The 24,887-nt window shown below is 49.1% G+C and overlaps 1 protein-coding gene across 2 annotated transcripts in view; it reads right to left on the bottom strand.

Moving 5' to 3' along the window:
- Positions 1-23,906, bottom strand: part of CTNNBL1 (catenin beta like 1) — a 42,953-nt gene extending 19,047 nt beyond the window's left edge. Inside the window, exons 1-12 of one of the 2 annotated variants that reach the window (XM_065691233.1) lie at positions 23,774-23,906; positions 17,395-17,583; positions 15,419-15,525; positions 15,010-15,149; positions 11,644-11,741; positions 9,563-9,656; positions 8,669-8,760; positions 6,778-6,850; positions 6,445-6,503; positions 5,845-5,993; positions 1,234-1,415; positions 864-1,158 (exon numbers count right to left, since the gene is read on the bottom strand). In XM_065691233.1, the coding sequence (XP_065547305.1) occupies positions 1,004-1,158; positions 1,234-1,415; positions 5,845-5,993; positions 6,445-6,503; positions 6,778-6,850; positions 8,669-8,760; positions 9,563-9,656; positions 11,644-11,741; positions 15,010-15,149; positions 15,419-15,525; positions 17,395-17,583; positions 23,774-23,803 (1,368 nt within the window). In that variant the 5' untranslated portion in view covers positions 23,804-23,906 and the 3' untranslated portion in view covers positions 864-1,003. Of the gene's footprint in view, positions 1-863; positions 1,159-1,233; positions 1,416-5,844; positions 5,994-6,444; positions 6,504-6,777; positions 6,851-8,668; positions 8,761-9,562; positions 9,657-11,643; positions 11,742-15,009; positions 15,150-15,418; positions 15,526-17,394; positions 17,584-23,773 lie in introns of those variants that run through there. The other variant, XM_065691232.1, reaches the window with a different exon arrangement.
- Between the last annotated feature and the right edge of the window lie 981 nt (positions 23,907-24,887).

Raw genomic sequence — 24,887 nt, 5'->3', positions numbered from 1 at the left:
TGAGGACAGCATCACAACAGGACACATGGGGTTACAGCTCCTGTTCTGTTGCTGATTCCTTTCATTTTCCCTTGGTTTGCTGCGAGAGTTAAGGACAGATATGAGACAAGCCTGAGACCCCCTCACGCCTCTCCAGCTTCTGACAACATCCACCCTTTACAGAACTGAGTAATGAACTGACACAAAGCCTCAAGCATCATTGGCAGTATATCAAGTTGATCCCAAGCCACATGCTCAAGAAAGTCCAGACAGGGCCAGAAAGATGCTCCAAGGGCTGGAGCAGCTCTGCTCTGCAGACAGCCTGAGAGAGCTGGGCTGGTTCCGCCTGGAAAAGAGAAGGCTCCGGGAGACATTAAAGCAGCTCCCAGTACCTACAGGGGCTACAAGAAACCTGGAGAGGGGCTTTGGACAAGGGCCTGTAGGGGCAGGCCGAGGGGAATGGCTTTAACCTGCCCGAGGGGAGACTGAGCTGAGCTCTTAGGCAGAAGCTCTTCCCTGTGAGGGTGCTGAGGCGCTGGCACAGGGTGCCCAGAGAAGCTGTGGCTGCCCCATCCCTGGCAGTGCTCAAGGCCAGGTTGGACACAGGGGCTTGGAGCAAGCTGCTCCAGTGGAAGGGGTCCCTGCCCGTGGCAGGGGGTTTGCACTGGATGAGCTTTAAGGTCCCTTCCAACACAAACCAGGCTGGGATTCTGTGATTATCAACAAAATAAAAAGCATGACATTACCAGAAGTAAGAGGGACTGACCCTAGGTTCAGTCCAGCACAAGGTCCTGTGGTTAAGACTCCACAGATTTCTGTTAAAGCACTTTTCCAGGGAGAGAGGGGGAAAAAATAGAAAAAGGGAGGGAAAAAAAAAAGGCAACTTCAAAAGCATGCAGTTTATTTCTGCAATGCTTGATGTTCATTGAGTCACACTTCAGTGCTCAGAGCCATGAAAACACTGCTTTTGAGGTGACATTTGTAGTTGCCTCATTACTCTTTTCAAAGGAGTTTTGCATCAGAGTCAGAGCTTCAAACAACAGACCCTACAGGAGTAAAATAACTTATTACCAGCACATGAAATGGAATTGCCAGAAGTGCTGATACCAGAAGGAAGTGGCAAGCGTGTTCCCAGCAGCAGGAGGAGCCCTGAAGAGGCGGTGATGTGCTGCTCCCTCCCTGCAGGCGCGTATCAGACACTCACCATCCATCCACCTCCACCACAGCAATAAGGAGGATCTGAAGCACACCCACCTTCGTGTTCCTTTTCAGTTGTTCCAACTTTCTTTATCTTTTTGGGTGATTTCATGAAGAGAGGAAAGATGGTTCTCAGGCCCAGAATGTCAACGAACTTGTGGCAGTTATCGGTGCCCTCTGGTCCGATCATGGCGTGGTCCAACACCTTCAGGGCACTGCTGCGGGAGATCTTCTTCTCTCTGAAAAGAGGCAGGTTGAACTTTTAGGGACATGAGGAGCTTTGGACCACACTATGTTAAAGTGGCAGCATGGAAAGGGAAATGGCTATGACAAGGGAAGTAAAAAGAGCCCAAGCACAAGCTCTATGAAAGATTTTCTTCAAGGCAAACCATTATATTGACAAATATTCTTCTCAGAACTGTGGTTGAGAATATTCTCTTGGTTATTTCTTTTTTAATGTCTTTTATTTATTTTTATTTTCTATTTCATTTTTATTTCATTTTATATACTTTACTGCTATGGTTTTATTTTCTTATTTATTTCCTGGCTAGGGAAGAAGTTATTTCCTCACCAACCTGCAAACAGCAGCACAAAGGAGCAGTGGAGTTGGGTTGGGTACACAAGGCACATACTGACACACCAAGATGATCAGGATTTAGATCTAGTAATAACTCAATTCAATAAAGCAGTAAGCTTGGTAAGCAGAGCTTGCTGGTCAGCTGTAATGAAGAAAACCCCATTTCAAGAAATCGCATGTGGAGGGAGGAAGATAGATTCTGGGCTATTCTGGTTTAATGCAGGTTCAGAATGCTAATGTGACTTGGCTGGTCTGAAAATGCTCTCAAAATGTCCGGTACCCCTTAAACCAGAAACTGAGGAATTCATAATTCATCCAGGGGAAAAATGAAAACATCCTGTGTAATGTGAACAGAAAAGCCACTGCTTCCCTTCATGAACCCCTCACAACAGGCAAACTGAGAAGCCTGTGTTAACACCCTGCCTAGAGGGGAGCTGCCGTGCGGCAGGGCTCCCACTGGCACTGAGCTGTGCTGAAAGCACCATGTGCTGCTGGGAGCCCGTGCAGCTCAGTTCAACCCCAGAGCGGGGCTGGAGGGAGCTCAGCACCACTCCTCCCCTCCACAGACAGCTAAAAATAAAGTACTTCTGAGGCCAGACAATATAAGAAATGTTTTCAGGGGAAGTAGCTGCATATTGATCGGCATTTAGGAAGGTTGCACAGAGCTGATCTCTGGAATATGCAATGGTTTAAGTTCAGGCTTTTAGAGATCAATAGCTGCTCGACTGGACTGTCTCGAGTTGATTTTATTTGAAATATTTATTCTGCCAGAGGGCAAGCAGTTTATCTTGGTCTCATCTGTGCTTATTGACGTAACTTTTAGCTGCACACTCATTCAAAGACAAGTACAGGTGAGTGTCACCAGACAGGGAGTGACCCCAGTCTTCACAGGGGACCCCAAGTTACAACTTTATTTGCTAACCATGGTTTTTGTCCTTTCAATATCCTTACATCTGAAAGAACTCTCTTGGTGCATTTATTTTTTCACTAAGAACATTATTTGGACTTTCCATATTAGCATAACACAATTTCCCACTTTCAAAATATCAGATTTCCTGGAAAAGTGCTGCATAAAATGGTTCCGTTTAATTAACCACAAGATTTAGTAAGGAGACAGTCTAAGTTTCCACAGGGTCATTAGGAACAGCAGGACAAGAAAACATGAAAGGATTTTAATGTCATAAAAACCATACCCTGGAATGGCTGGAGCTGAGCTCTGGGGAGCTGGATGGAGCTGCCTGTCCTCACCCTGGCTTTTCTGCACAGAGCAAATGCTTTTCCAGCGCGAAGAAAAGCCACTGAGCAGCCACTGAGCAGCCACAGAGCCAGACCACGCTGCCCGAGCGATGTACATGGCCATGAGCTCCCTCTGCCACATCCGTCCCTGTGCACACTCACATGCTCCCAGTTAATAACTGGGAAAGCCATACATTGTTTTCCCTATGCAACAGAGAATCTTCCCCCCAGGAACCGAGCGGCTGCTTCTCCTCCAAACCTTAACACAATTTTACAGCAAAGCCAATCAGCTTCCTGTCCCTGTGCAAGGAACTGACACTACACGCCTGGGCTTCTCTTTTGGCTCTGCAAGGCAAACTGCAGTTAGGTTACCAAGGCTGAGGGGCTCTGCTCTAAAAAGTGCTTCCTGACCTAAAAGCATTAAATTGAGTTTTATTCCATGTGACATTTATAAACTTTCCACTGGTGGCTCCCACCTTGATAAACCACCTCATGCTTTATAAAGACACTCCACAAAATAAACCATTCTCCGCTGCTGCAAAGATGCAGACCAAATAATGATAGACACCCATGCTCTCCCCCTCCTCCAAAACCACCTGCTTCATTTCTGCTGCCACAGGCCCCATCCTGCTCAATCTGATGTCTCCCAGAGCCCTCTGCTCACCTCCTGCTTGGTGAAGCCCTGCTCAGGACACTGATGGCTATGGACATGCACATGAAGCCCATCACCCAAACTGTGCTCATTTTCAGGTGTTATCACCATCTCCCATGAACCAGTAGAAGTTCTCACAGCACAACATCCCCTCATACTGTTGGCCACACATTCTAAGGCTCAGGATAGCAGCAAACAGCCCTGTTTCCATTATTGCCCACAGGAATCTCTCAAGCCTGCTACCCGCTCAGCTGGAAGATGCTCAACTTCCCTGCAGGTCTGTGGGCAGGACCATTACTAACAGAACAAGCTGGGCAGATGGATGAGGCAGCATGAGATACAGAATGCTGTGTTCTCAAAGACAGTAACGGAGATCCCAGCCCGATATCTTTATTCTCACACAGCTTATCTATCTCCCATCACATCAATAAACTTTCAACTTTGCTTATTTGTCCTTTCATCTGCACAGACCACAGTAAAATGATTAACCACCTTCAAAGTAACACCAAAAAGTAACAGATCTCTGCCCCCAGCCTTCAGAGGACACCGACAGCAGAGAAAAATACTTGTGCCTTGCTTGTGGGCAACGTGGTCAATCACAGCAGCGTGGCACTGCTCTTCTGCCTCGGTTATCAGGAGGGATCAAGAAGACACAGGAGCACGATACTCCCGTGCAGCCCCAGATGACAACTACCACAGCTCACTCCCCACATACAACACCAGCCTGCTGTTCCCAAAGCAGAACTGCCCAAGAAAAACTGAGCACCTCAAGGGGCTTTCAAACATCCACCAAGACCACTCCAGTGATAACAGTAATTAACAGAATTAACAGCCATCTAATATCTTCTGGCTATTAAAACGTGTAAAAAACCCACAAGCAAACACACCACAAACCCTTGCAGAGTGAGTTCTCAGGCACTGGGCTTTGTTTGGTGGTTTGAAAGCTCCGGAAACATGCTCTGTGTCCTCACCAAAGCGGTTTGCTCAAACAGCCAGCTAAGAGCTTCAGCTCTTCTAATCTAGATCAGGTAAATACAAGAGTTAAAATAACAAGCCCATCAACTGTCAGTACAGCCAGTGCTTATGAGCAGCAGTGATAGAAGCTTCTAGAAAATATTTCATGATTTGTTCCCTTTTTTTCCCCACTGTCATTTTACCAACCCCACCCATAGGTCCCAAAGCATCCCAAGATTGAGGTCTTGGATACTCCTTCACTAGACAAGCAGCTGCTGGCAGTTCAGTCATGTTTTGTCCCTCCTAATCCCTTTGCAACTACTGGTGGGGAGAAATGTATCCAGGAAGACATTTTCCTCATTCTAATTTTCCAGCTGGGATCCTGGTGCAGAGAGTGGCAAACAGCAGAGCCCAAAAGTGGGGAAAAATCCATTAAAAGCTGAATGCTGGTCCCACCCACATGGCAAAAAACTCCAAGTCATTAGTTCTGCAAGGCTGGCTTAGCAGTTTAGCGCTCAGGCAGAGGGAGCCTTCCCTCTCAGTCTTAGTTTTGGAGCTTTACTTTAATTAGCCTCAAGAAAACCCAGTGTTCCTGTTTGAATAATCCACATTTGGTTCTTTATTCACTTCCCTGCTGCTGCACATGAGCCAGCCACATGCTGCAGGAACACAGCACCTCATGGTGGCACTTGCCAACCAGCCCCACAGTCTGAAGGAAGCCAGACAGCACAGAGGACACCAGGCAGGATGGGGCGAGGATTGAGGAGGAGCCCTGGTGACTCATGGTGTGACAGAATACACACAAGAGAAACAAATACTTGTGCCTACTTCACAAAACCAGGTTTTGTATCAATACCCACAAGAACTGGAGGACACAGAGCACAGCAAAGCTTCAACTGGCAACAAAAGAAAAACATTTTCCCTAGAGACATCCAAAGGTTCTCCCTCACAGGGGTCTTAAATCCTCAGGGGATCAGTGGCCTGACCCATGGCATTCTTCCATCTGGGCATCTGCCCCACTGATCTGCACAGTTACTTTCCTGAAGCTCCATAGTAACCCCTCATCTTAGGAAACAGGGCTAAAGACAGAGTGGAGCTTATGTCTGAGAAGGTTTGACATACATGCTGGAAAGACAGACAGACAAATATGCTAACAGAGAAGTTTTAGAAACAGAAAAACACAACTATCTAGCCAGAACGTGCATTGGCATGTCAAAGGCAGGCAAGAAAATCACAGTTACGTGGGTACCTCAGCATCAGGTTCATCAGCTGTAGACCCTCGCCCTTCAGGAAGCGATCCCTGTTGGAGCTGAGCATTAGGCAGGAGCAAAGGGAGTCAAAGAGGTTCTCCATCATTTCCTGTTCTTCAGCTGTACCAGGGTTGTGTCGTTTAAACACCTACATGATAATGAAAGCAGAATTACCTCAAATGGAGGGCCCACTGTGGTGCACACCATTGTAGAGCACATGAACATCTTCTATCACAAGCTCTCGGCATTCGATGTGCCCAAGCCAGCAATTGTATCCATCATCAGTGCATTCCCTCTTGTAACTCTGCTGCCCCTCTGCTGCCTTGACCCCTTACTGACTAATGTGTGACTTAAAGACCACACTGGCCTTCAAAGGGAAAGGCAAATTCACCACTGGCAGTTCACAGCAGCACATGGATAAGCTCATTACCAGAGAGCCCCTGGGCAAGTCACGCGGGGACAATGCCACCAGTAAACAGCACAGCAGTGCTTCTGCATCTCCTGCCTGCCAGGGCAGCGCTACACCCAGAGCCTGTTCCACCTTCTCCCACCCAGCTCAGGAGCCTCCAACACAGAGAGGATGTGTGTGAATTACTCACAGACAACTGCTGAAGCAGCACATCGATCCCATCCAGCTCCCCAAGCAATTCTCTGTTGTCTAGACGGAGGTGGGGGGAAGGGGAAAAGAGAGAGAAAAATGAAGCTAACTGTCAGATTTTACAGCCATCTAACACTGATACATCAGCAAACAAAATCAATACGGCTTGACAGAGTACAAAAGCCGCAGAGAAGGAGAGGATGCATGAGTCTGCAGGAGAGCACAGCACAGGAAGAGCTCAGCAGAGGATGCCAGAGGCAGAGGAGTGCCTCTGTGGTTAGAGAGAAGCCTGGCTCCCACCCTACCAGGATACTGATACCAGGGCACGTCTCACCATCGTTATTCTGGAGCAGAATAGCCAGCACCTCGCTGCAGTACAGCTTGTTGGCATCAAAAGGCATCTTCGCCTGTTGGTGAAGGAGGAACAAGAGACCCATCAGGGCACAGCACTGCTTCACTGATTTCAAGAACACATTAATCAAATCCCCAAGTGTCTGGGCAACACTTAAACCAAATACAGTGAGAATTTTGCAGTATGCTCATGACAAAGCAGCAAGACCTGCCTCCAGGCTGGGGGTGTGCTTACCCACAGGGGTAGGAACAGCTCTGACCCCTCCCCTGCTGTCCTACACGAGTAGGTTTGACCAAGTTGGCTCATACCCCCCAGCACAGTATTACCATGAGGTTATATGAGCATGTTGGGCTCATTCCTATTCTGAAAGGCTGCATTGTCACCCAAACCTGAATTTCAGACCATACCTCACAGTGACACAAAATAGAAACTGTAGAGTTTGACAAGGGTCGCGATGTCCCAGTCACTGAACACGAGGTGGGTTTAGCCTGCACAGTCACAGCACTTCCATTTCCTACACTCCCTCCACAACTCAAATATGTTAATAGAAATCATAATGAAACCAAACTGCTGAATTTGAAGAAAAAGCAAAGACACCTTCAGCACTGCATCCTGAACATCCATTTTTGGTGGCACCACACTGAGGAATCCAAGCTGTGGTTATTCTGCTCTCCATAGGTACTCAGCCTTTCAGCTGCCAGCGCAATCATGATGCTGGCAGCAGCACAGACCTTCATGAACTAAAATTACCTTCACTTTTAGGGTTTTGAGCAAAAGGAATACAATTATGCTAGTACCTGTAGTGAGAAATTATAGGTTATTTTGGCTAGCAAGTACATGAGGTACACAGAGGGGTATCTGCACACTTACAAGGCTGAGGGAGTATTTCTGTGAATCAGAGGCCTTTAACCATAAAGACATTAAAATATACAAGTGCCAAGGCCTTACTAACAGGGTTAGGAAAGGTCAGAATGTGTTTGCTACATTTCCCTCCCTAGTTCTGAGACAGCTGAACTGTCCATTCCTTTCCTGCAGGATTTTCCAGGGAATGTTTAGGCATCTCTTCACACAGGACAGAGCAGTTCGCTTTGCAGCTCACTGCCATAAGATGGAAAGAGTACTGAAAAGTCATTTTGAATTCAGAAGGCAATTAGAGGAGTTCAAAGAAAAAGCCACCAGCAGCAGTTAAACAAAGACACCACTTGAAACCCAAAGAAGTGTTAGAAACACAGGAAGCACAGGGATAAAGTGTTCTGCAATTGTTCCCCAGCTCACTGGTTGTCAGCTTTTATATCCCTACAAATCTCAGCCACAGACCAGAAATCCACCATACAGGAATCAAACCAACAGAAAAGAAATGCTGTAAGACGTGAAGACAAGACACAATCATGTTCATTTAAACTAAACCACAAAGGACACAAACCTTCATTTTTGCCTTGCTGTCCTTAGCTTGGCTTCTGCAACACACACACACACACACACACACAAAACTGGCTTATTTTACACAGTGTTGTAAGCTCATACTAACGGGTCTGGAGGAGGAAGGTGGGCGCCGGCAGAGTTCTGGCACTACTGGTGCTTGAGCTAAGGAATGTGGTGGTACTTACACACTGAGTCAACTCCTTCAGTTTTGCTGGTTCACAGTAAGTCAAAAGGGAAATATCCCAGTGTGAGGTGAGGTTTGAATTCATTGTATTCACAAGTGTTAGAGCTTACTACAGAGATTACCTACACAAGCAGAAGAGCCCCCAAGAAACAGCCTTGCGCCTTTCAGGTTGTGCCAAGCACCGTGCAGATCACAGCAGCTTCCAGACCAACAGCCAGTCAGTTCTTATTGGGCTATCTCCCAAATGACAGGAGAAGAGGAACTCACCTTCAGCCTCTTGAGCAGCCACTGCATGAGGCCCTGCTGCGCAGCCTCTGTGCACATCTCTGGACGGAACTCTGCCATGTTCTCAACAATGGCTGAAAAGAAAGAACACAGATTCCCACCTGCAGCTCTGGCCTGCACCACCACTGCTTTGCCAGGGCTGCACCACTCTCCTCACATCTTACTCAGAAAGTCACCTTTGTGTTGAGTGAGATTCAGGCTCGTTGTACAATGCCCTCTGTTTTCACACTGCCCACACAGCCCATCCTCAGTGTGACACCAGCTTCTGCTGGAAGAAGCCCAAGACACTTCCCAATTCTCACTGCTCAGAACTAAACTAACAGCAACAGCAGCAGTAAAACTTCCAAACCTCGTGTTTCCAGTCACCCTCCTTCTTCCAGTTCTCCGGAGATGACAGTCCCAAGTTATGGTCTAAATGCTAATAACAGCCACACACTGCAAAGCAGTTACTGTGCTGTGCTAAGACTGGGTAGAGGTAATGATGTACTTACAGGAAATGCAAATGTTTTACTATCTGGAAGTTAAATATATTGCTAAGACATAAACAGCTCTTGTAACAGAGTGAGTAGAGCTCACAGTAAGAACACAGTAAATACAGGAGCCATGGAGATCTCCTGGTGCAGCTTGAGCTGTGCAGCAGCACCTCCCTGTGTACCCACTTTAGGAGAAGGCCCCTTACTAGCAGCCAGGCACCAAACACTGGCACAGGGGACAAGGCTTTGCCACAAGCTTCAGTTGTGCTTGAAAAGCTGTACTGAGTCCCACAATGGTAGTGTTGGGCAATTCAAAGGGGAAGGAGAGAGGAAAGGAAGGGGAGGGATAACCCACCCACTTTGTACAACATCGAGAAAGAAGTGACAGGCAACAGCCACTTACCCAGTGTGTTGTGGACACCATCAGCTTCCTCCTTCACACTTTCATCCAGGCGCTCCAAATTCTGGACCAACAAGGCCACAACCTGGCCCTCCACCTGAACACCAGGGAAAGAGAAAAGATGAGAGGTAACTGAAAAGAGAGGAAGATAAAGGAGAGAGAATGGGTGTTTAATAATAAGAGTCAATAAGCTGTACTGAAGCATCCTGCCAGGCACGAGCAGAAGGCATTAACAGCCTTGCTCTAAAATCTCAGAGGAAACAAAGGAACCACTGAGTAGATCTGCTGCTGTGTTTGCCCTAATTAATTAAACAACTTTTGTGTTTCAGATTAAACAGAAAAACATCTGGAGGAAAACACGCACCTTGTCACAGTCTTATTTCCTGAACCAGCCTGATTGATTCATAATCCCTCGCAATGCCTAGTGGGAGGCGCCAGGGGCAGGCTGGCAGCCCTTTGAGCAGCTCCACTTCCACTGGTTACACTGTTTTTTCCATGTTTCTGTTCTATCTTCCACCTTAGGGGGTACAGAAACCTGAAGGACCGATTGCTCACACACACAGCCTCAAATCCAGAAGCTGAATGGTCACCAGTGGAAGCCTCCCCTGGTCAGAGCAAGCTGAATGTTCCAAGCAAGCCAATGAGACCCAGAGATCAACATGAGGAGCAGGAACCCACATCTGCAGGTGGGGCCTCCTCCCCAGAAAGCCAGCACAAGTACTAAGTATGCTTTTAAAGCTGCAATCGCGCAGAGTCCACCCTGACTTTGGCTAACTTTCCACTGCAGACATGAGCTTGGGAGAGTTAAACAAAATAACATTTCCCATTCTAACTACTAGCTTTGGGCCCAGTGAACACACGGAAACAGTTCAAGTACCAGCTGGTGTGGAAGGGAGTGCAGCAATCTTCCAACATCCCTACAGCATTACACCCACTTTCTTCAAAGAAATAAAAAGTCACCTCAAGAGCAGAGATCTAAACATTTCTCTCAAGATATGCCTGGCCTGTTCCTTTCAAAGAGGACAATAAAGCCTCTAGAACTTGGCTATTATCAATGACAAGGGAAACAAAGAAGGAACTTCACTTGATTTACTACCTCGCTGCGCATTTTACAGAAAACATCTTCTCCAGCAGCCCCTCTCCATCTCATCATCCGCAATTTGCCCGCGAAGGACAGTAATTACAACAGCCCAGAGGGCAGCTGGAGGAACACAGCTCCGGGCCACCGTCTTTAACCTCTGGAGGTAACACTACAGGGACTGGACACAAAGGATTGTAGAACAGAGCAGCCAAACAAAGCAAACAAAGAAAACCCCCAATTTCCACTCTTCCAATTTCAACATGATAGTTACAGAAAAAGACACAGCCATAGGGATTCAGACAAGCAGCCCTAGCCAGCAGGAGCTGCCCAAAGGCAGGACCCACAAATCTCAGGCTTTGGGGGGCATCACTTCTCCAGAGGGCATCCTCCTCCTCCATCCAGCCCAGATGCTAGGAAAAGGGAAAGTCCCCCACCACAGAGGCCAAGAGGCACTCCAGAGGGTTAGCCAGGCAGAAGAGTGAGCCATGCAGCCTCTGCTGCACATAGGTTGTCTAATCTCTGCACCAAAAAGGATCATGGCCTCTGAACCCTCCTCTACCTGTAAAATGCGTTCCCCTGTTAAACGAAAACTTGTACTTCTTGATAGGAAAACCACACACCCTCCCTATAACAAGATGTTCCAGCTCAAGCACAGATCTGCTGTTTGAAACATAAGTTCCTGGGTAGAAGGCATCTGACTCCTGTGCAAGAGGCCAGACTGAAAGCTCACAGTGGCCCCGCTGTCCTTCAGATAAAGATCAGAGCCCTGCCACGAACTTCAGCTTTTCACGGGTGAACAGGTCACCCCTTCCCCGCAAGAAGGAAGAAAAATGCAAATGAAGCTCAGCAGGACATAGTCCAAGGCACAAACATCACTTCAGGCTCCCTCCCCACACAAAACAATCTCCAGCCTACGCAGGTTTTGCAATATGAGCGTGTTCCTTCCAAAAAGGAGTGCTCCAGCAGACGTCAAGCATTGACATTCCTGGAGTTCACAACTTACCAAAGCGTCTATGAGGACTTCAGCTCCTTCTTCACTCTCATGGAGAGTATCAATGTCTGTCAGCTCTTGAAGCAAGTCTACCACTGCTATGGAAACATGTGCCAGGCATTAAGGACAACTGACAGAGGGGCAGACACATTTAATATCTAAGGCAGATTGCTCTTGTTTCAGCATGCTCCCAACATGATCCAAAACAAGTGGCAATACTGCAGCAGTGGGCACAGGAACACAAGAGCCAAGAGCACAGAGATTGCGTCAGCATAGTCCTTGAAAGCACCAAAGCCAGGAATCCCAGCAATCAGAAAGGTAAAGCCAGATGTGACTGTGCTCACTGCATCAGGCAACATTGCTCTTTCTTGATGATGCTCACTTTTTGACCAAAACTGCTAGCACTGGTGTAACCAGGGACCATCCTGCACTGTCAAGGCTGAATGTAAGTAGAGAAACAAGTTCAATAACCTGATTTGAGTGCCCTGCTCTCAGCAATCTCCTCACTAACCCAGTAGGATGCGCCCAATACAGCAGCTGCAGGAGCAGGACGCTCCCCCTGCCCAGCCCAATGGGGACAGCACGCTCCTCTCTCCATGGAACAGCACAGCTCCTGCCAGCCCCATTCCTGCTCATTAACTCTGGGCTGCATAACACAGTTCTACAAGACACTCTGCACCTCATTAGACCCACTTCCCTGTGCTCACAGACACATTGATCAATCCTGCCTGAACCCTGCTGGGGCAGAACCAGAGACACAGCTTTCAGCACGTCCTCATCACAGCTCGGTGATGAATGTCTTTAGAGGGCCCAGGCCAAGGATCCTCCTAGTCCTTCTGTCTGTACATTTGCTCAGAGACGAGCAGGGGTAGAGAAGCATTTTCATACATCTTTTCTTAGCAAGATGTATGAAATCTCAGGACTTACGAAATCTCAAGGAAGACTCATAGAGAGCTGCCTGTCCCAACCCCAAGCAACCTGAGTCGAAGTGCTGCAGAAGACGTGCAGCAACATCACCACTGTCTTTATCCCCTCCTCAACCAAGTCAAAACTATCTGGGCATTTTCTTGATGCACAGGACATGTCTTGATGGTCAACAGAGCCAGGGTCTTCTGAAAGAGCTCAGCAAAGAGCTCAGGAAGCAGAGGAGCTCACCCTGTTTCTGGGAGGGAGCTTCTGTGGAAGCTTCCAGTGAGAGTATCTGTTGTCCTATGAAATTTAGGAGATAGAAAAGCAACACCTCACTTGAAGCTTTCCTGTCTTTCATGACTAAATCTTGCTGGTGATCATCTTTCATTCACTTGTGCTGTATAATACTGCACGACCCATTCAGCAGATTATTTGCTCCCCCTGGATATTGCTTATGTCTCCTTGCATTAGTCCCTCAAGCCACCACATTTAAATCGCATCTGAAGAGCCATTTGTTTAGTTCTCTCCTTGAAGAACTCATTTTTAAAATCCTTTCCTATTTGTTTTAACAAAAACTCATTAGAAAACTTGAGCTGAATCCACTGAGTTTTGTCTGGATGCTCCACCTGATAGCGTTTGTACCCTGAACACAAGCAGTGGCACACAGGAGAGGCACTACTACAGCCTGTGTCCCACTTCCAATGGGTCTGAAAACACTGCAGCAGTTTTACAACAAGAAATACACTTTTCCCAGATTCCCACCCCTGCACTGACTGTCAGGCAAGCTGCAAACCCATTAAAAAGAGTTCACAGTGGAAACCGTGACAAGTCTTTGACAGCTGCAGTGACCCAAGGACATGGCTTTCCATGGCTGACGGAACACAGCAAGCTCTGTTCCCATGCACCCCAGCCATGGACCAGCTCTGTTATTCCAGAGTTCATCTCCTCCCTGTGAATGAGAAGTTCAGTGTAAACTTTCCCATTACACAGAGACACAAAAAACTGCAGTGCCTGGCAAGAAATACATCTGAAACGCTGGCAGCCATGAAGCTGGTCATGCACATGGGAGCTTCCCACAGGACAGCAGTAAATCCTTAACAAATGCTTCCTTGAGAGTGACTCCCATTCCAGATCACAGATAAGGGAAGCTGTGGTGGCTGGTGTTTTGCAGGGACCAGCACTCACCACACCAAGGCTCAGGTAGATGCCAGTCACACCCCCAAACACATAAGCACTCTAATATGAAGCAATATGCCATAAAATATTTATGTTTTGGTTCCACCTTCTGATCACTCCCCCCACTTAGAAAGAATGAATGATGGATGCTTAGTACATGGCACTAGGGAAAAGGGCTAAAAAAGAAAACCAAGACCTGTGCATCAGACCACAACATTTAGCACCAATGGTCCTTTTAACATTGCCTGTTTCAAAACACCTCAGGAGAGCTGGTAAGTGTTATCTGCTTCTTCACACGAAGAAAAATAAGGAATAAATCACTTTGCTAAGGTCATGAATCAATAAAAAAGGAAGAAAAAAAGCTGCTGTAGTCCCATGTCTACATCTAGAGCCCTTTCTGCTGGACTTCACTGCTCTGTCCATCTACCAGTGTCTGCCAGGACACAGACACACCAACTCCTACATCTTGTCACAATTTTCCAGCTTCATTTACTGTAGAATATGCCACAAGCAATATAAGCTAAGCTCTGCTTCTAAAGGCTGCCAGGTAAGCCAGGCATAGTTCAATCTATCGGCTGAGTATCAAGGCACCAGCATATCCAAAAAATGACACAGTTTTTGTTCAAAGCTACCAAAGTCTCTGACAGCGTAGACAGAAAACTCCCCGAAATGTCTTCAGATGGTCAGAGGCAGAAGGGATGGGCACACAGGGATTGGTTCAGCAACATCAGAACTAACTGAGCACAGAAATACCAGAGGTATTTCCGTAACTGGAGGGCCTACTCAAACCTCAACCTCTGGGCACACCAAAGCGAAGGTGTGGGCACATTGAGAATTTACCACACCTACAAGCCAAGGCATAGCACTGCGGTGAGGGAGCCCACAGCAAACAGCTGATGGTGTGACAGCTCAGCCTCAGGAGAAAGGGACAAACTGGTTCTGTTCTCATTGGGGCTGTTCCAGGCAAGGGTTGTTCACAGTTCAAGGAGCTGCTAAATCCACACCTCAGCTCTTCCTGTGCTCTCATTTGCTCACACCCTAACACAGCCACTCACACCTGGATGAAAGGGTCATAAAACAAGAAAGGAGAATAACAGCACTGAAAAAATGCAGAATCAATATTACTTGAAGAGAGAAGACTTTCACTTGGACAAAAAACAGAAAGAAGACATAAATTCAGTGTGGTGCGAGAGGAGAAAAACATGGGAGCCTGTAAGAGCAGGAGACAGGAGATTACAGCAAAGCCTGTAGAAAGCCTCTCTCGTGAGAGCTGCTTTAGCAACCAAAGGATATCTGTGTTGTCATGGCCCAGCAGCCCCAGCAGGGACTGCACTGCGTTGAGCTCCACCAGCAGGTGATACAGGTCCGGCATTGTGGCAATCACGTGCATCTCCTGGATGATGTCATTTAAATCCAGCTCAGACTCCATGAACCTGGGGAGACACAAACATGGTTAAGGAAAAGGTGCACAAGGTGTGTTCAGTGCCCAGTCCCCTCAAAGCAGAGCCCAGCACCCTCCAGGAGATGCCAGGCAAGACATGTCAACAAGTCTAGTTTCAAATATAATTTAGGACAACATGATGATAACTGCTGTTACATGAGCCTTGTGTAACTAAAAGCGTATGTATAGCCAAGAAATTGATTCAGGGCTGAAACCTAAAATCCAAGGGAAAAGGGCAGCAGGGGATGAGCACAATCTTACTTCTCTGGATTGTCAGGAAACTTGATCCGCAGCTCCTGGTTTTTGTAAGATCTCTTCTCGAAGGTGAGAATCATCTTTTTCACCGAGCTTTCATCCAAAGGTTCCTCCTAACCAAACCAGAGAGAGCACAAAACAGCTTGGGATGGCTGGAACAATTACCCAGAAAAACCAAGAGCACAGTGATGTGGTGAGACTGTGGCCCGGCTCAGACCCTTCAGGAGTAAGCTGCCACCCCAGCAGTGTCAGAAACCTGCCAAAACCCCTACACTGTTACTGTTAGTTGTGGATTTACTCCAACTTGGACCTGAGCAAGCTCCTGAGAGCAAAAACCTGCAAGTCAGATTGTCATTAAACCAGGATTTACGATGGAAGGATCTTGGAAAAGAACCAGAACTGTTCCTGACCCTTTCTGACCCTGAGCATCAATGAAAAACCCCAAACCAGCCCTGCAATGGCTCATCTTCCTCTCATTGCTCTTCCATAACCGTTATTACCAGCACCATCAGCACCTCGAGGCTTTTTGCTTCTGATGTACCAGAGTAAAGTTCATGACCATGGACAGTTTCTTTCCAGAAGCCCATTGTGCTGCTTCCTTCCGCAGCTCTGCATTTAACCACCCCCAGTTTATGTTCTTTGTATTTTCCTCACTTGGATAAGCTTTCACGGCTAGTTTCAGAAGGAAAAAAATAAATCAATATTTTACTCTAGTACATTTTTTTTTTTTTTTAAGTGCTTCCGAGGTGTTTCTCAGTTGGCAACACACGTTTACTGCACAGCACTGACAGGACTCCAGCTCCCGCCCCGACACCTCAGTCACACTGCTGTTATCTTCCCTGCTTCATGACTTTAGTGCACTTTTATTAAAACATTGCCAATACAGATTTCTTGTGGAACCTCTCCCCTCTCCTCTATTTGTATCTTCATTTAATTTGCATTCAGTATTGCGGCGTCCCACAGATTAGCTCCCTTGCAGCAGATTCCATGCTACAAAGCACATTTTAATGGCGCTTACATCAACTGCATTGAAGATAATAAATGAGAGACTTTGGGTCTAAAGGAACCTTGGAAGTCAGCCCTTAAGATGTCTGCATGAGCGAACTCTGCTTGACAAAGACAAGGGACTTGTGCACTGCAGGAATCCATGAGGCTCCAGCCAGTCAAGAGGACCTTGTCCGAGTCCATTCATCTCACAGGAGCTGACCCATACAGAAATCCTGCGTTATCCTTCGCCTATCAGCAACCACTGCTATGGCAATAGCTCAACATCGAAAAAACAGGGAGCCTTTCAGAGAGGAATGCCAGCAATGCTGTGTACAGAGAACAATGATACTTTACAAACCTACATGATCCTGCAGTGGTGAATATCACTTGGGTTTTTATCAAACAGGCAGCAGGAAGCAAATATCTTCGAGATTTATACCAATCCACGTGTCACATTTATAAAGTGATCTTTTCCATGGCCCTTGGCAGAAAGGCCAATGCTGCATTGGATTTCTGTCTCGAAGGCTTGAAATCATTTACCCTTGACAGCTGCCACCCGCCCTCTGACCCAAGACCTTTCCTGCACAGCAGAATGATTATTTGCTGCTGCACAGCTCCAGAGAGGGGAGGTGCTGCATGGCTGGGGCACTGATGAACAACAGCGAGGAAATGGGATCAAACACAAACTGCTCCCTAAAAATACATTTTAGAAGGCAATTCCAGCCTAAAGCAGAGATTAAGCTTGAAAGCTTTCCCTTCCCCCTCCCTCTTGCCCCCCTTAAGCCCTCAGAGGATATCTGTGAGAAGCCCTGTCTGGAATTCATGAACACTCCATGGGGCAGGGAAGTAAAACCATAACCTCACGCTGCATGAGGCACGTGGAAATCACCAGTTGGTCTCATCATCTGCACGCCAAGAAATGGAAATCAGAGAAGTGATTTAGTGTTTGCTCCTTTCCCCCGCCTCCCCCTTCCCACAGGACACTGGTGATTTACCTCCTCCTCTTCCTCCTCACCATCCCTCTCAATTATCTGAAGGAGTTTCTTCTTCTCGTCATCAGTTTCCTCCAGTGCAGCCGACTCCTCTTCCCGGTGACGGCCGTGTTCCCGTGTGCTTGCCTGCTTACGACGGGCTTTGATTTCCTCTTCCTCTTCATCACGGGGCCTTTTTGTCCCTCTGTTAGGCTACAGCCAGGGAAAGAAGAGGAATGAGTACAAGCCCTTGCAACCCTTGCAAGGCAGAACTCCAGTATTACAAGACACACTGAGGAAATTCTTACAAGTCGCTTCAAACATTTGCTTACACAGCGCTCAACAACTCTGAAAATGGGAAAGGAAATTAATTTAGTGAAGTGGAACATCACATGGGCAGATGAATGCCTCTGCCAAGAGCTGTGTCAACATCCTACCTTGTTTGATCTATGAACACCATTCCCAGGAAAACATCTCCGCAGGCAAAGGCTACGGCTTCCGAGGCAGGAGTCCAGCCCCAGCCGCTGACCCATGATTTTGTGCCACAATTTCTATTTAATTGTCAAAATTAAAGGTAATTTGCCAGGGACAAGGAAAAAGTCCATTAACCCTGATCCTGTGGTTTAATTTAGGCAAAAATGGATGGCAGCATTTGCAATAAAAGAAGCTCTCCCCTCAAGCACTACAAGGATATTAAACTTAGTGTCTCTTATTTTTCTGAAGGACAACCAGGCTGAAACAGAGCAGCCCCTGCTCTACACCTACAAGAAAACAATGCTTAAGTCTTTACCATTTGAAAGCAGCCTGTGTGTTAAGAACAATGACCACAGGAAAAACACTTTGACTTCCCACCACTGCTCATAAGGCATTCCCGCTGCAATCCCAATCCAGATCCCGGCATGTGCACGCCGCAGGCCAGCTCCAGCTGCTCCTCTGCACAGCCCAGGGAGCATCGAGCAGCTATTTACCTCCATGGAAAGGAAAAGCCAGCAAAGGAAAGCTCTGCTCCCAGGAAAACCCTGCTCTGGGAGAGATGTAAAACAAAACCCAAAACCCAACCCAACAAGAGACTCCACCCAAACAACACCAAAGTGCCCATGGCACCCAGAAGGCCCCCAAAGTGCCCACTACACTCAGAAGCCAGCTGGACCAGCCTGGCCACCAGCTGGCTGTTAGCAGGGTTACCAAGTTATCACCACTTCAAGGAGAGGCAGAATCAAGTTTCTGCTCCTGATTAGCACAAATGGAAGCTCTTGGTGCTGGCCCCCAGCTAGACCTGTTCAAACCCATTATCCATCTCCTTCCTCCCTACATCCTCTCTGCCATTTCCACTTCCATTAGGGACAGAACATTCCGGACTTTAAACTCTTCTAAAGTGCTCCCATGCACTTTTAAAGCAGTTACTCAGCTCATAATTCAATAGCTGGGAAGTAGAAGCATACCCCGAGATTCTTTGAAATGAAAATTCATTTGCCAGAAGGGGTTGGGGGAGGGAGGGGGTGGTTGTTGGGGCTTTTTTTAAAGCAAATTCCTATTACTTCTCTTCTAGGTACATTAAAGTCTAATTTCACACAGATCCATTTAGAAACAAATGTGTCATTGTCAACAACCAGGAGTTCAAACCCTCCCTAAGCAACGAGCAACCCAATAAAGAAAAAGAGAAAAGGTGCTCTTCTAAAGGAAGAGTCTAAGGAAAAACCTGTGGTAAATACACGTTCCTTACTCAGTGCCCTTACAGACACAAAGGTCCCTGTCCTCCCCCTCACTAACAGCCAGTTCATCCCGACCCACCCCTGACGGATCAGCATTAGACACAACAGAAACGGGGAATCCTGACCCCCCTAGCAAAAGGCCCCACAAGATTTGCCCTGGCTGCTCCATGTCCAGGGGGTCAGAATCTCATTCCACACTCATTTCTAAGCATTAAAAGAGGAACAAACCCCTCAGTGAGACATGGCTGTAAAGAGGGACCAGGGGGGTGTCAGATGCAGGGAGGGACCATGGCAGGGGCTGCATCACCCCAACAAACCTAAATTAAAACTCCATCAGGACACCAAGCCATTTCCTCCAAGCACATCCTCAGCAGCAGCATTTACAGCCTGCCTCAGTCTCAACTGCTTTATCCTTTTTGTATTTGTGCATTGTTGGGGGGAGGAATCTTCTGTCACACATTCCAGGAATCATTATGATAAATTATGGAGCTGCCCTGTGTGCAATTATTAATGCTGCAACAGAGCAGCAATAGGCAGTAATTGAATTCCCAGCAAACACATTAAGTGGGCATTAAGGTTTTTCCTTCTGTTATTGATGTTATGCAAAACCTCACTCAGAATATTGCTGTTCTCCAGCACTATTGAAACCAAGGAAGAGGGGCTGGAGGGAGGCACCCAGTGCCTGCCCAGCTCCCATGCTCAGGGGCTGCTGGTTCAAGGTGAGCATCAGCCTTTGCCCATTGACTCTCCTGAGGTTTGCATTTGCTTGAGGACTGTCACCAACCAACAAGAATTAAGCATATCCATTGCTGTGCTGACACTGGAGTATATCCATAGAACCATAGAATCATGGAATGGTTTGGGTTGGAAGGAAGCTTAAAGCTCCTCCAGCTCCAACCCCTGCCACGGGCAGGGACCCCTTCCACTGGAGCAGCTTGCTCCAAGCCCCTGTGTCCAACCTGGCCTTGAGCACTGCCAGGGATGGGGCAGCCACAGCTCCTCTGGGCACCCTGTGCCAGTGTCCCACCATCCTCACACTGATGCTGTGCGAACACATATGTTGTGGCCTAACACATTCATTTAAAGAGCATCACAGCTTCACGCACATCTACACAAGTTTTGCTTTCTGGTAGGGAAGGGAAAGTTCATCATTTGCTAAATAAAATGTGGGGTTTATAATCAGCTGTGCTAAGGTGCATTTGGCGAGGAGCTGGGATTCATTAGTAAAGGCACAAGAAGAGCAGTGTGGAATTGTTTTGTTAGTTAAGCTTAATTCCGTTCCGCTGAGTGCAGAGCATTCACAGTAATTTATTCCAAAGACATTTTCATTTAAATCAAACACTGATATTGCCAGACAGAAAGCAGCAAATACAAAAAGGCTTTAAGAAGCTGACATTTATAAAATAGAAGTAAAAAAAAGGCTCATGACTGGTGAAGGGAATTATCTTTGTTTCTCTCCCAGACCCAGCCATACGTGCTTTGCGGCAAGGAGAGACCCTAGGTGGGCACAGACCTGCCCCGGAAGCACCCACTGGTCACAACCCCGTGGAACACAAGCACCCAGCAGACATGACAGCAACTATACCCCAAAGACAGGGCAGGCTCTGCGCAGGGCCCCCGTCTCCCTCAGAGCACTGATGGCACATTAATACCAGGATTAAGCACCCCATCAGATCCAAGAACGTTGTTTAGGCCCCCACTTGCTTCCAGCCTCCTCTGAGCACCAGGCAGGTTTAGAGGAGCCTCAGTAATGGAGTTTCACATTACTGAGACATCTGCTTTGTACGTAACCTCGTTACTGCGAGCTCAGAAATTGTTAATGAAACCTGAAATAAATCTTCCTAAGTGATGCAGCTCCTGCAGCGGCCACAGTGTGCCCTGAGCTGCCACAGCAGCAAGCGTCGCAGGAGCTGCCAGGACAGGACTCCGAGGGCAAGCCCCGGTCTCCAGAGGCATCTTCGCTAACTTCATTTTGTGTCCAGCATTTGTGATGAACCAAGCTTTGATCAATCGTACTTTGATTGGTTTTTGCTCCTGAAACACCACACTTCTGGTTGGTGCAGGATCCGAGCGTTAAAAATGGGGAACTGGTACGAGATAAACCCAGAAATCTCAGCAAGCTCCAAGAGCTCAAACTCACACAAGCTGAGGCAACCAAAACGCAAGTCATGCCCTGTACTCCCATGGATATGGATTATTACTGTCAGAGAGGAAGAACCCAGATCCTCTCCAGACTCACCCTGGGGAGCACCTTCCCTGCGCTGATTTGATGGCCAGGGATAACACAGCAGAAAGTAAACTAAAAGCTCAGCTGCAGCCAGCAGTGCACCAGGCTGGGTACCAGCACACCAGGCAGGGTACCCATGTACCAACATACCAGGCCAGGTACCAGTGCACCAGGCTGGGTACCAGGGCACCAGGCAGGGTACCCATGTACCAACACACCAGGCCGGGTACCAGGGCACCAGTAAGTACACGCAGGCTCCGCCACATGGAGCCAGTGACAGCTCCATATTTGAAATATCTCAAAAGCAGGATGAGAGGCACCAGGACAACAAGGCTGGAGAGTCAAAACCCCACACAGCTGAGCTGCCCCTGCACCAGGGCACCCATTCCAGTGCAGATTTACAGGGAATGAGCTACAGCAGCAGCAATCATTGCGCCTTCACTGATCCACAGGGACTCACCCCACTACAAAACACACTCAGCCCATTCCCATAGTGAGCAGATGGCCTGACCCCAGCCAGACCTCACCCCTTATCTGCTGCTGCTTCTGTTATCTGGGTTTACTAATAGTGCATTAAAAAATGAGCAGTTTGTAATGATGACTCACAGCAGCAAGAGCTGCACTGAATGGGAGTTAAAGCAGTCTCCATTATTACTCCCAACTGGAAGGGATCTCTGGGAAGAGCCAGGGCTGGCTCTGTCCCCTCCGTTACCCCCCCCGTAATGGGAGACGAGACACAGGAGCCGGGCGGAACAGCAGCGATATTTAACCATCAGCGCAGACCATCTGCAACTGTTTTGCAGCAACACATAAAGTTTATGGATTTCTGAGCTTGTATAAACTGCCAGGTGCTGTTTAATTGTATTTTTTGTTGCAAGAGGTTCCTTTTCCCCACACGTGGTGCTGAGTCGGTGGCACAGTGCCCAAAATCTTCCACGCCAGGCTTGGCAGCAAGGGAGAATATCATCTTGATTAAGCAAGGGCACAGATCAGGCATTTAGAGGAGAGAAATTCAAAACACTGCAAGAGTAAAGCAATTATTGTGGGCTGTGCTGGGGGAAGCTGAGGAGACAGATTCATCTGCAGCAAGAGATTAAAATCAGAGGGCTGAGGAGCACAACACCCGCCCCCAACAGCCAGTGCCACCCCTGCAGCAATGGTAAAGGAGATCCTGAACCAGCCCAGGGCAGGAAAGGGGCCAGCTTGTGCCCAGGGCAGCCGGGAAGCAGCCATCCTCCTCCTCACCAGCCCTTGAGCCCTCCTCCTCCTTGCAGAAGCAGCAGCCCATCAGCCGGGAACAACATGGAGCTCCCTTCATTTCTCCACCACACACAGGTTGGACTCCTTTCTGTGGCACAGGCACCACAGAACTACTCTGTATCTGATTCTCCTGGTGGACAAGAGTGTGCATTTCCAAGAACACCACAGAAAGGCTCCTGCTCTGCCTGACTCAGAGCCATGGCAGACACCTGACGGCTTGGAGGCAGCAAAACCTGCTCCTTCCAATTCCCATTTCCATCTTTCAGCCCTCGTGGAAGGGAATCCCATTTCTCAGGACCAGCAGAGCTGTTTATCCACCTCCTGCTCCTCACTCCCCTCACCTGTATTCACCCCAACCCTAACCCGACTGGGGAGGTCTGAACCCAGAGATGGTGAGAAATTCCCCAGACTCAAAGGTAACCTCCAACATCCCCTCCTTCCTTGTGCACCTCCCAGGGACACCCTCTGCACACACAGACACGTGCTCTGCAGCAGGAGGCTCCTTCCACCTCAGAACACACGGTGCCCCCCAGCACAACACACACAGGGGGCCCGTGCGAAGGGATTCCATGGAGAATCCTGTGTCTGGAATTAAGACACGGACCGAGTGACACAGCTCCTGTGCTGGGACAACGCCGGGCACTGAGGCACCAGCCAACGCTGCCACACACAGAACGGCAGCACCGGCCCCAGCACCGAGCCACACGGGGACGCGCACCCACCCCCGGGCAGTGAAAGCACCATCCACGTTATAACCGAGCTCTGCACAAGCAGCAGCCGCCCAGCGGGAGCAGAACACTCACGGGATAAAAGGAAACTTTCCCCGAGGCTCCGCTGAGAATCGTTTGTCCTGAAAGAGGGGAAGGAAGAGCGAGAGCACAGGGCAGAAACCAGCGCTGGTTTCACTCGGGACAGGGCCCGGCAGCGACACCGAACCGCGTCTGCCCGGGAGAACCCATCAGCGGCACGGCCGCGGCCCTCGGGACCCCGGTACCCGGCTCCCAGCAGGGCTCCCCGTGTCCCAGGCGGGGACAGGCCGCAGCCGCACCGCACCGGGGCCCTGGAGCTGCGGCGGGCCCGGCCCTGCGGCGCTACCGACACCAACGGCCAGGCACGGCGCTCCCGGCCGGGGCCGCCCCGTCCCTCCGCAGCGGCGCGGCAGGAAGAGCCGGGGCGCGCCCCGGGCCCGGTGGGCGCCGCTCACCTGGTAGCTGAGCAGCTCCCCCACGTCCATGGCACCGGCCGGGCCCCGCCACCGCGGAACTGTCGCCAACAACCGGGGCCGCGCGACACCGCGCCGTAAGGCAGGCAGCAAGGGAGAGCTGGGAGCGCGCCACTCTGCCGGAAAGCGAGAAGCACAAAACACCACACCGCCGCAAAGCAGCCGGGGCTACTTATTACAGCCTGCCGAGGGCAAAGGTCCCGGCGGCCTCCGCTGCCCCGGCCCGGCAGCAGCCCCTGTGCTCCTGTATCCTTCCGCCGAGCCCCGCGCCAGCGCCCCTGGGCCGCAGCGTCAGCGGCCGCACTCGAACCGTTGGAACGCTCAGCCATTGTTTAGCGTTCGCAGCCTAACAAATGGGAGCAATTAACGGGTCTGACCGCATTTACTGTGACTTAGCGTTAGAAACCGGCCCTGAGCGGCGATGCTCCCGCACAGCACCGCCTGCGGCTCCTGCGCACACCGCGCGGAGCACTCACCGAATTAAAGCTATAGATAATGTTTGGAAAGGCGCCCGCCGCGTGGCTCCGTTACAGAGCAGCGGCATCCGTCATGCCAGAATTAACCCGACAAATCTGTGTGTGGAAGACGGGATAAAGGGATCATCGCCGCATCCTCCGGCTCTGCCGTGTGGAGCGTTCGGGTCATTCCAGCCGGGACACGGCCGCAGTCCCTCGAACAGCGCTGACCCCGGGCAACAAATACCCCCATGGCTGTAAAACCTGCTACGTGCGGCAGGAGACCCCGGGTGCAGCAGGCACCGGGGATGCTCACGGCCAGGTTGGACACGGGGGCTTGGAGCAAGCGGCTCCAGTGGAAGGGGTCCCTGCCCGTGGCAGGGGTTGGAGCTGGAGGAGCTTTAAGGCCCCTTCAGCCCAAACCGTTCCATGGTTCTGTGATCTGTGAATGCTCTTCGGCACCACCCGCCTGCAGCCTCTCCTCGTTAGACAAAGGGATAGAGCACGGTCGATTCGCTTCCCCCGGAGGACGGGGGGGGGGACGTTAAGAGAAACAAAGTCCGGAATTTGAGAAGCTGCTGCGTTACCTGCCCTAAATAAAACGTGATCGCCGGAGCCTGCAGCCTCGCGGGGAAGGCGCA

This window comes from Lathamus discolor, chromosome 11 (genome assembly GCF_037157495.1).
Source record: "Lathamus discolor isolate bLatDis1 chromosome 11, bLatDis1.hap1, whole genome shotgun sequence".
NCBI lineage: Eukaryota > Metazoa > Chordata > Aves > Psittaciformes > Psittacidae > Lathamus > Lathamus discolor.
The sequence above is the reverse complement of the archived record's forward strand: the minus strand, read 5'-3'. Positions and strand labels throughout refer to the sequence as shown.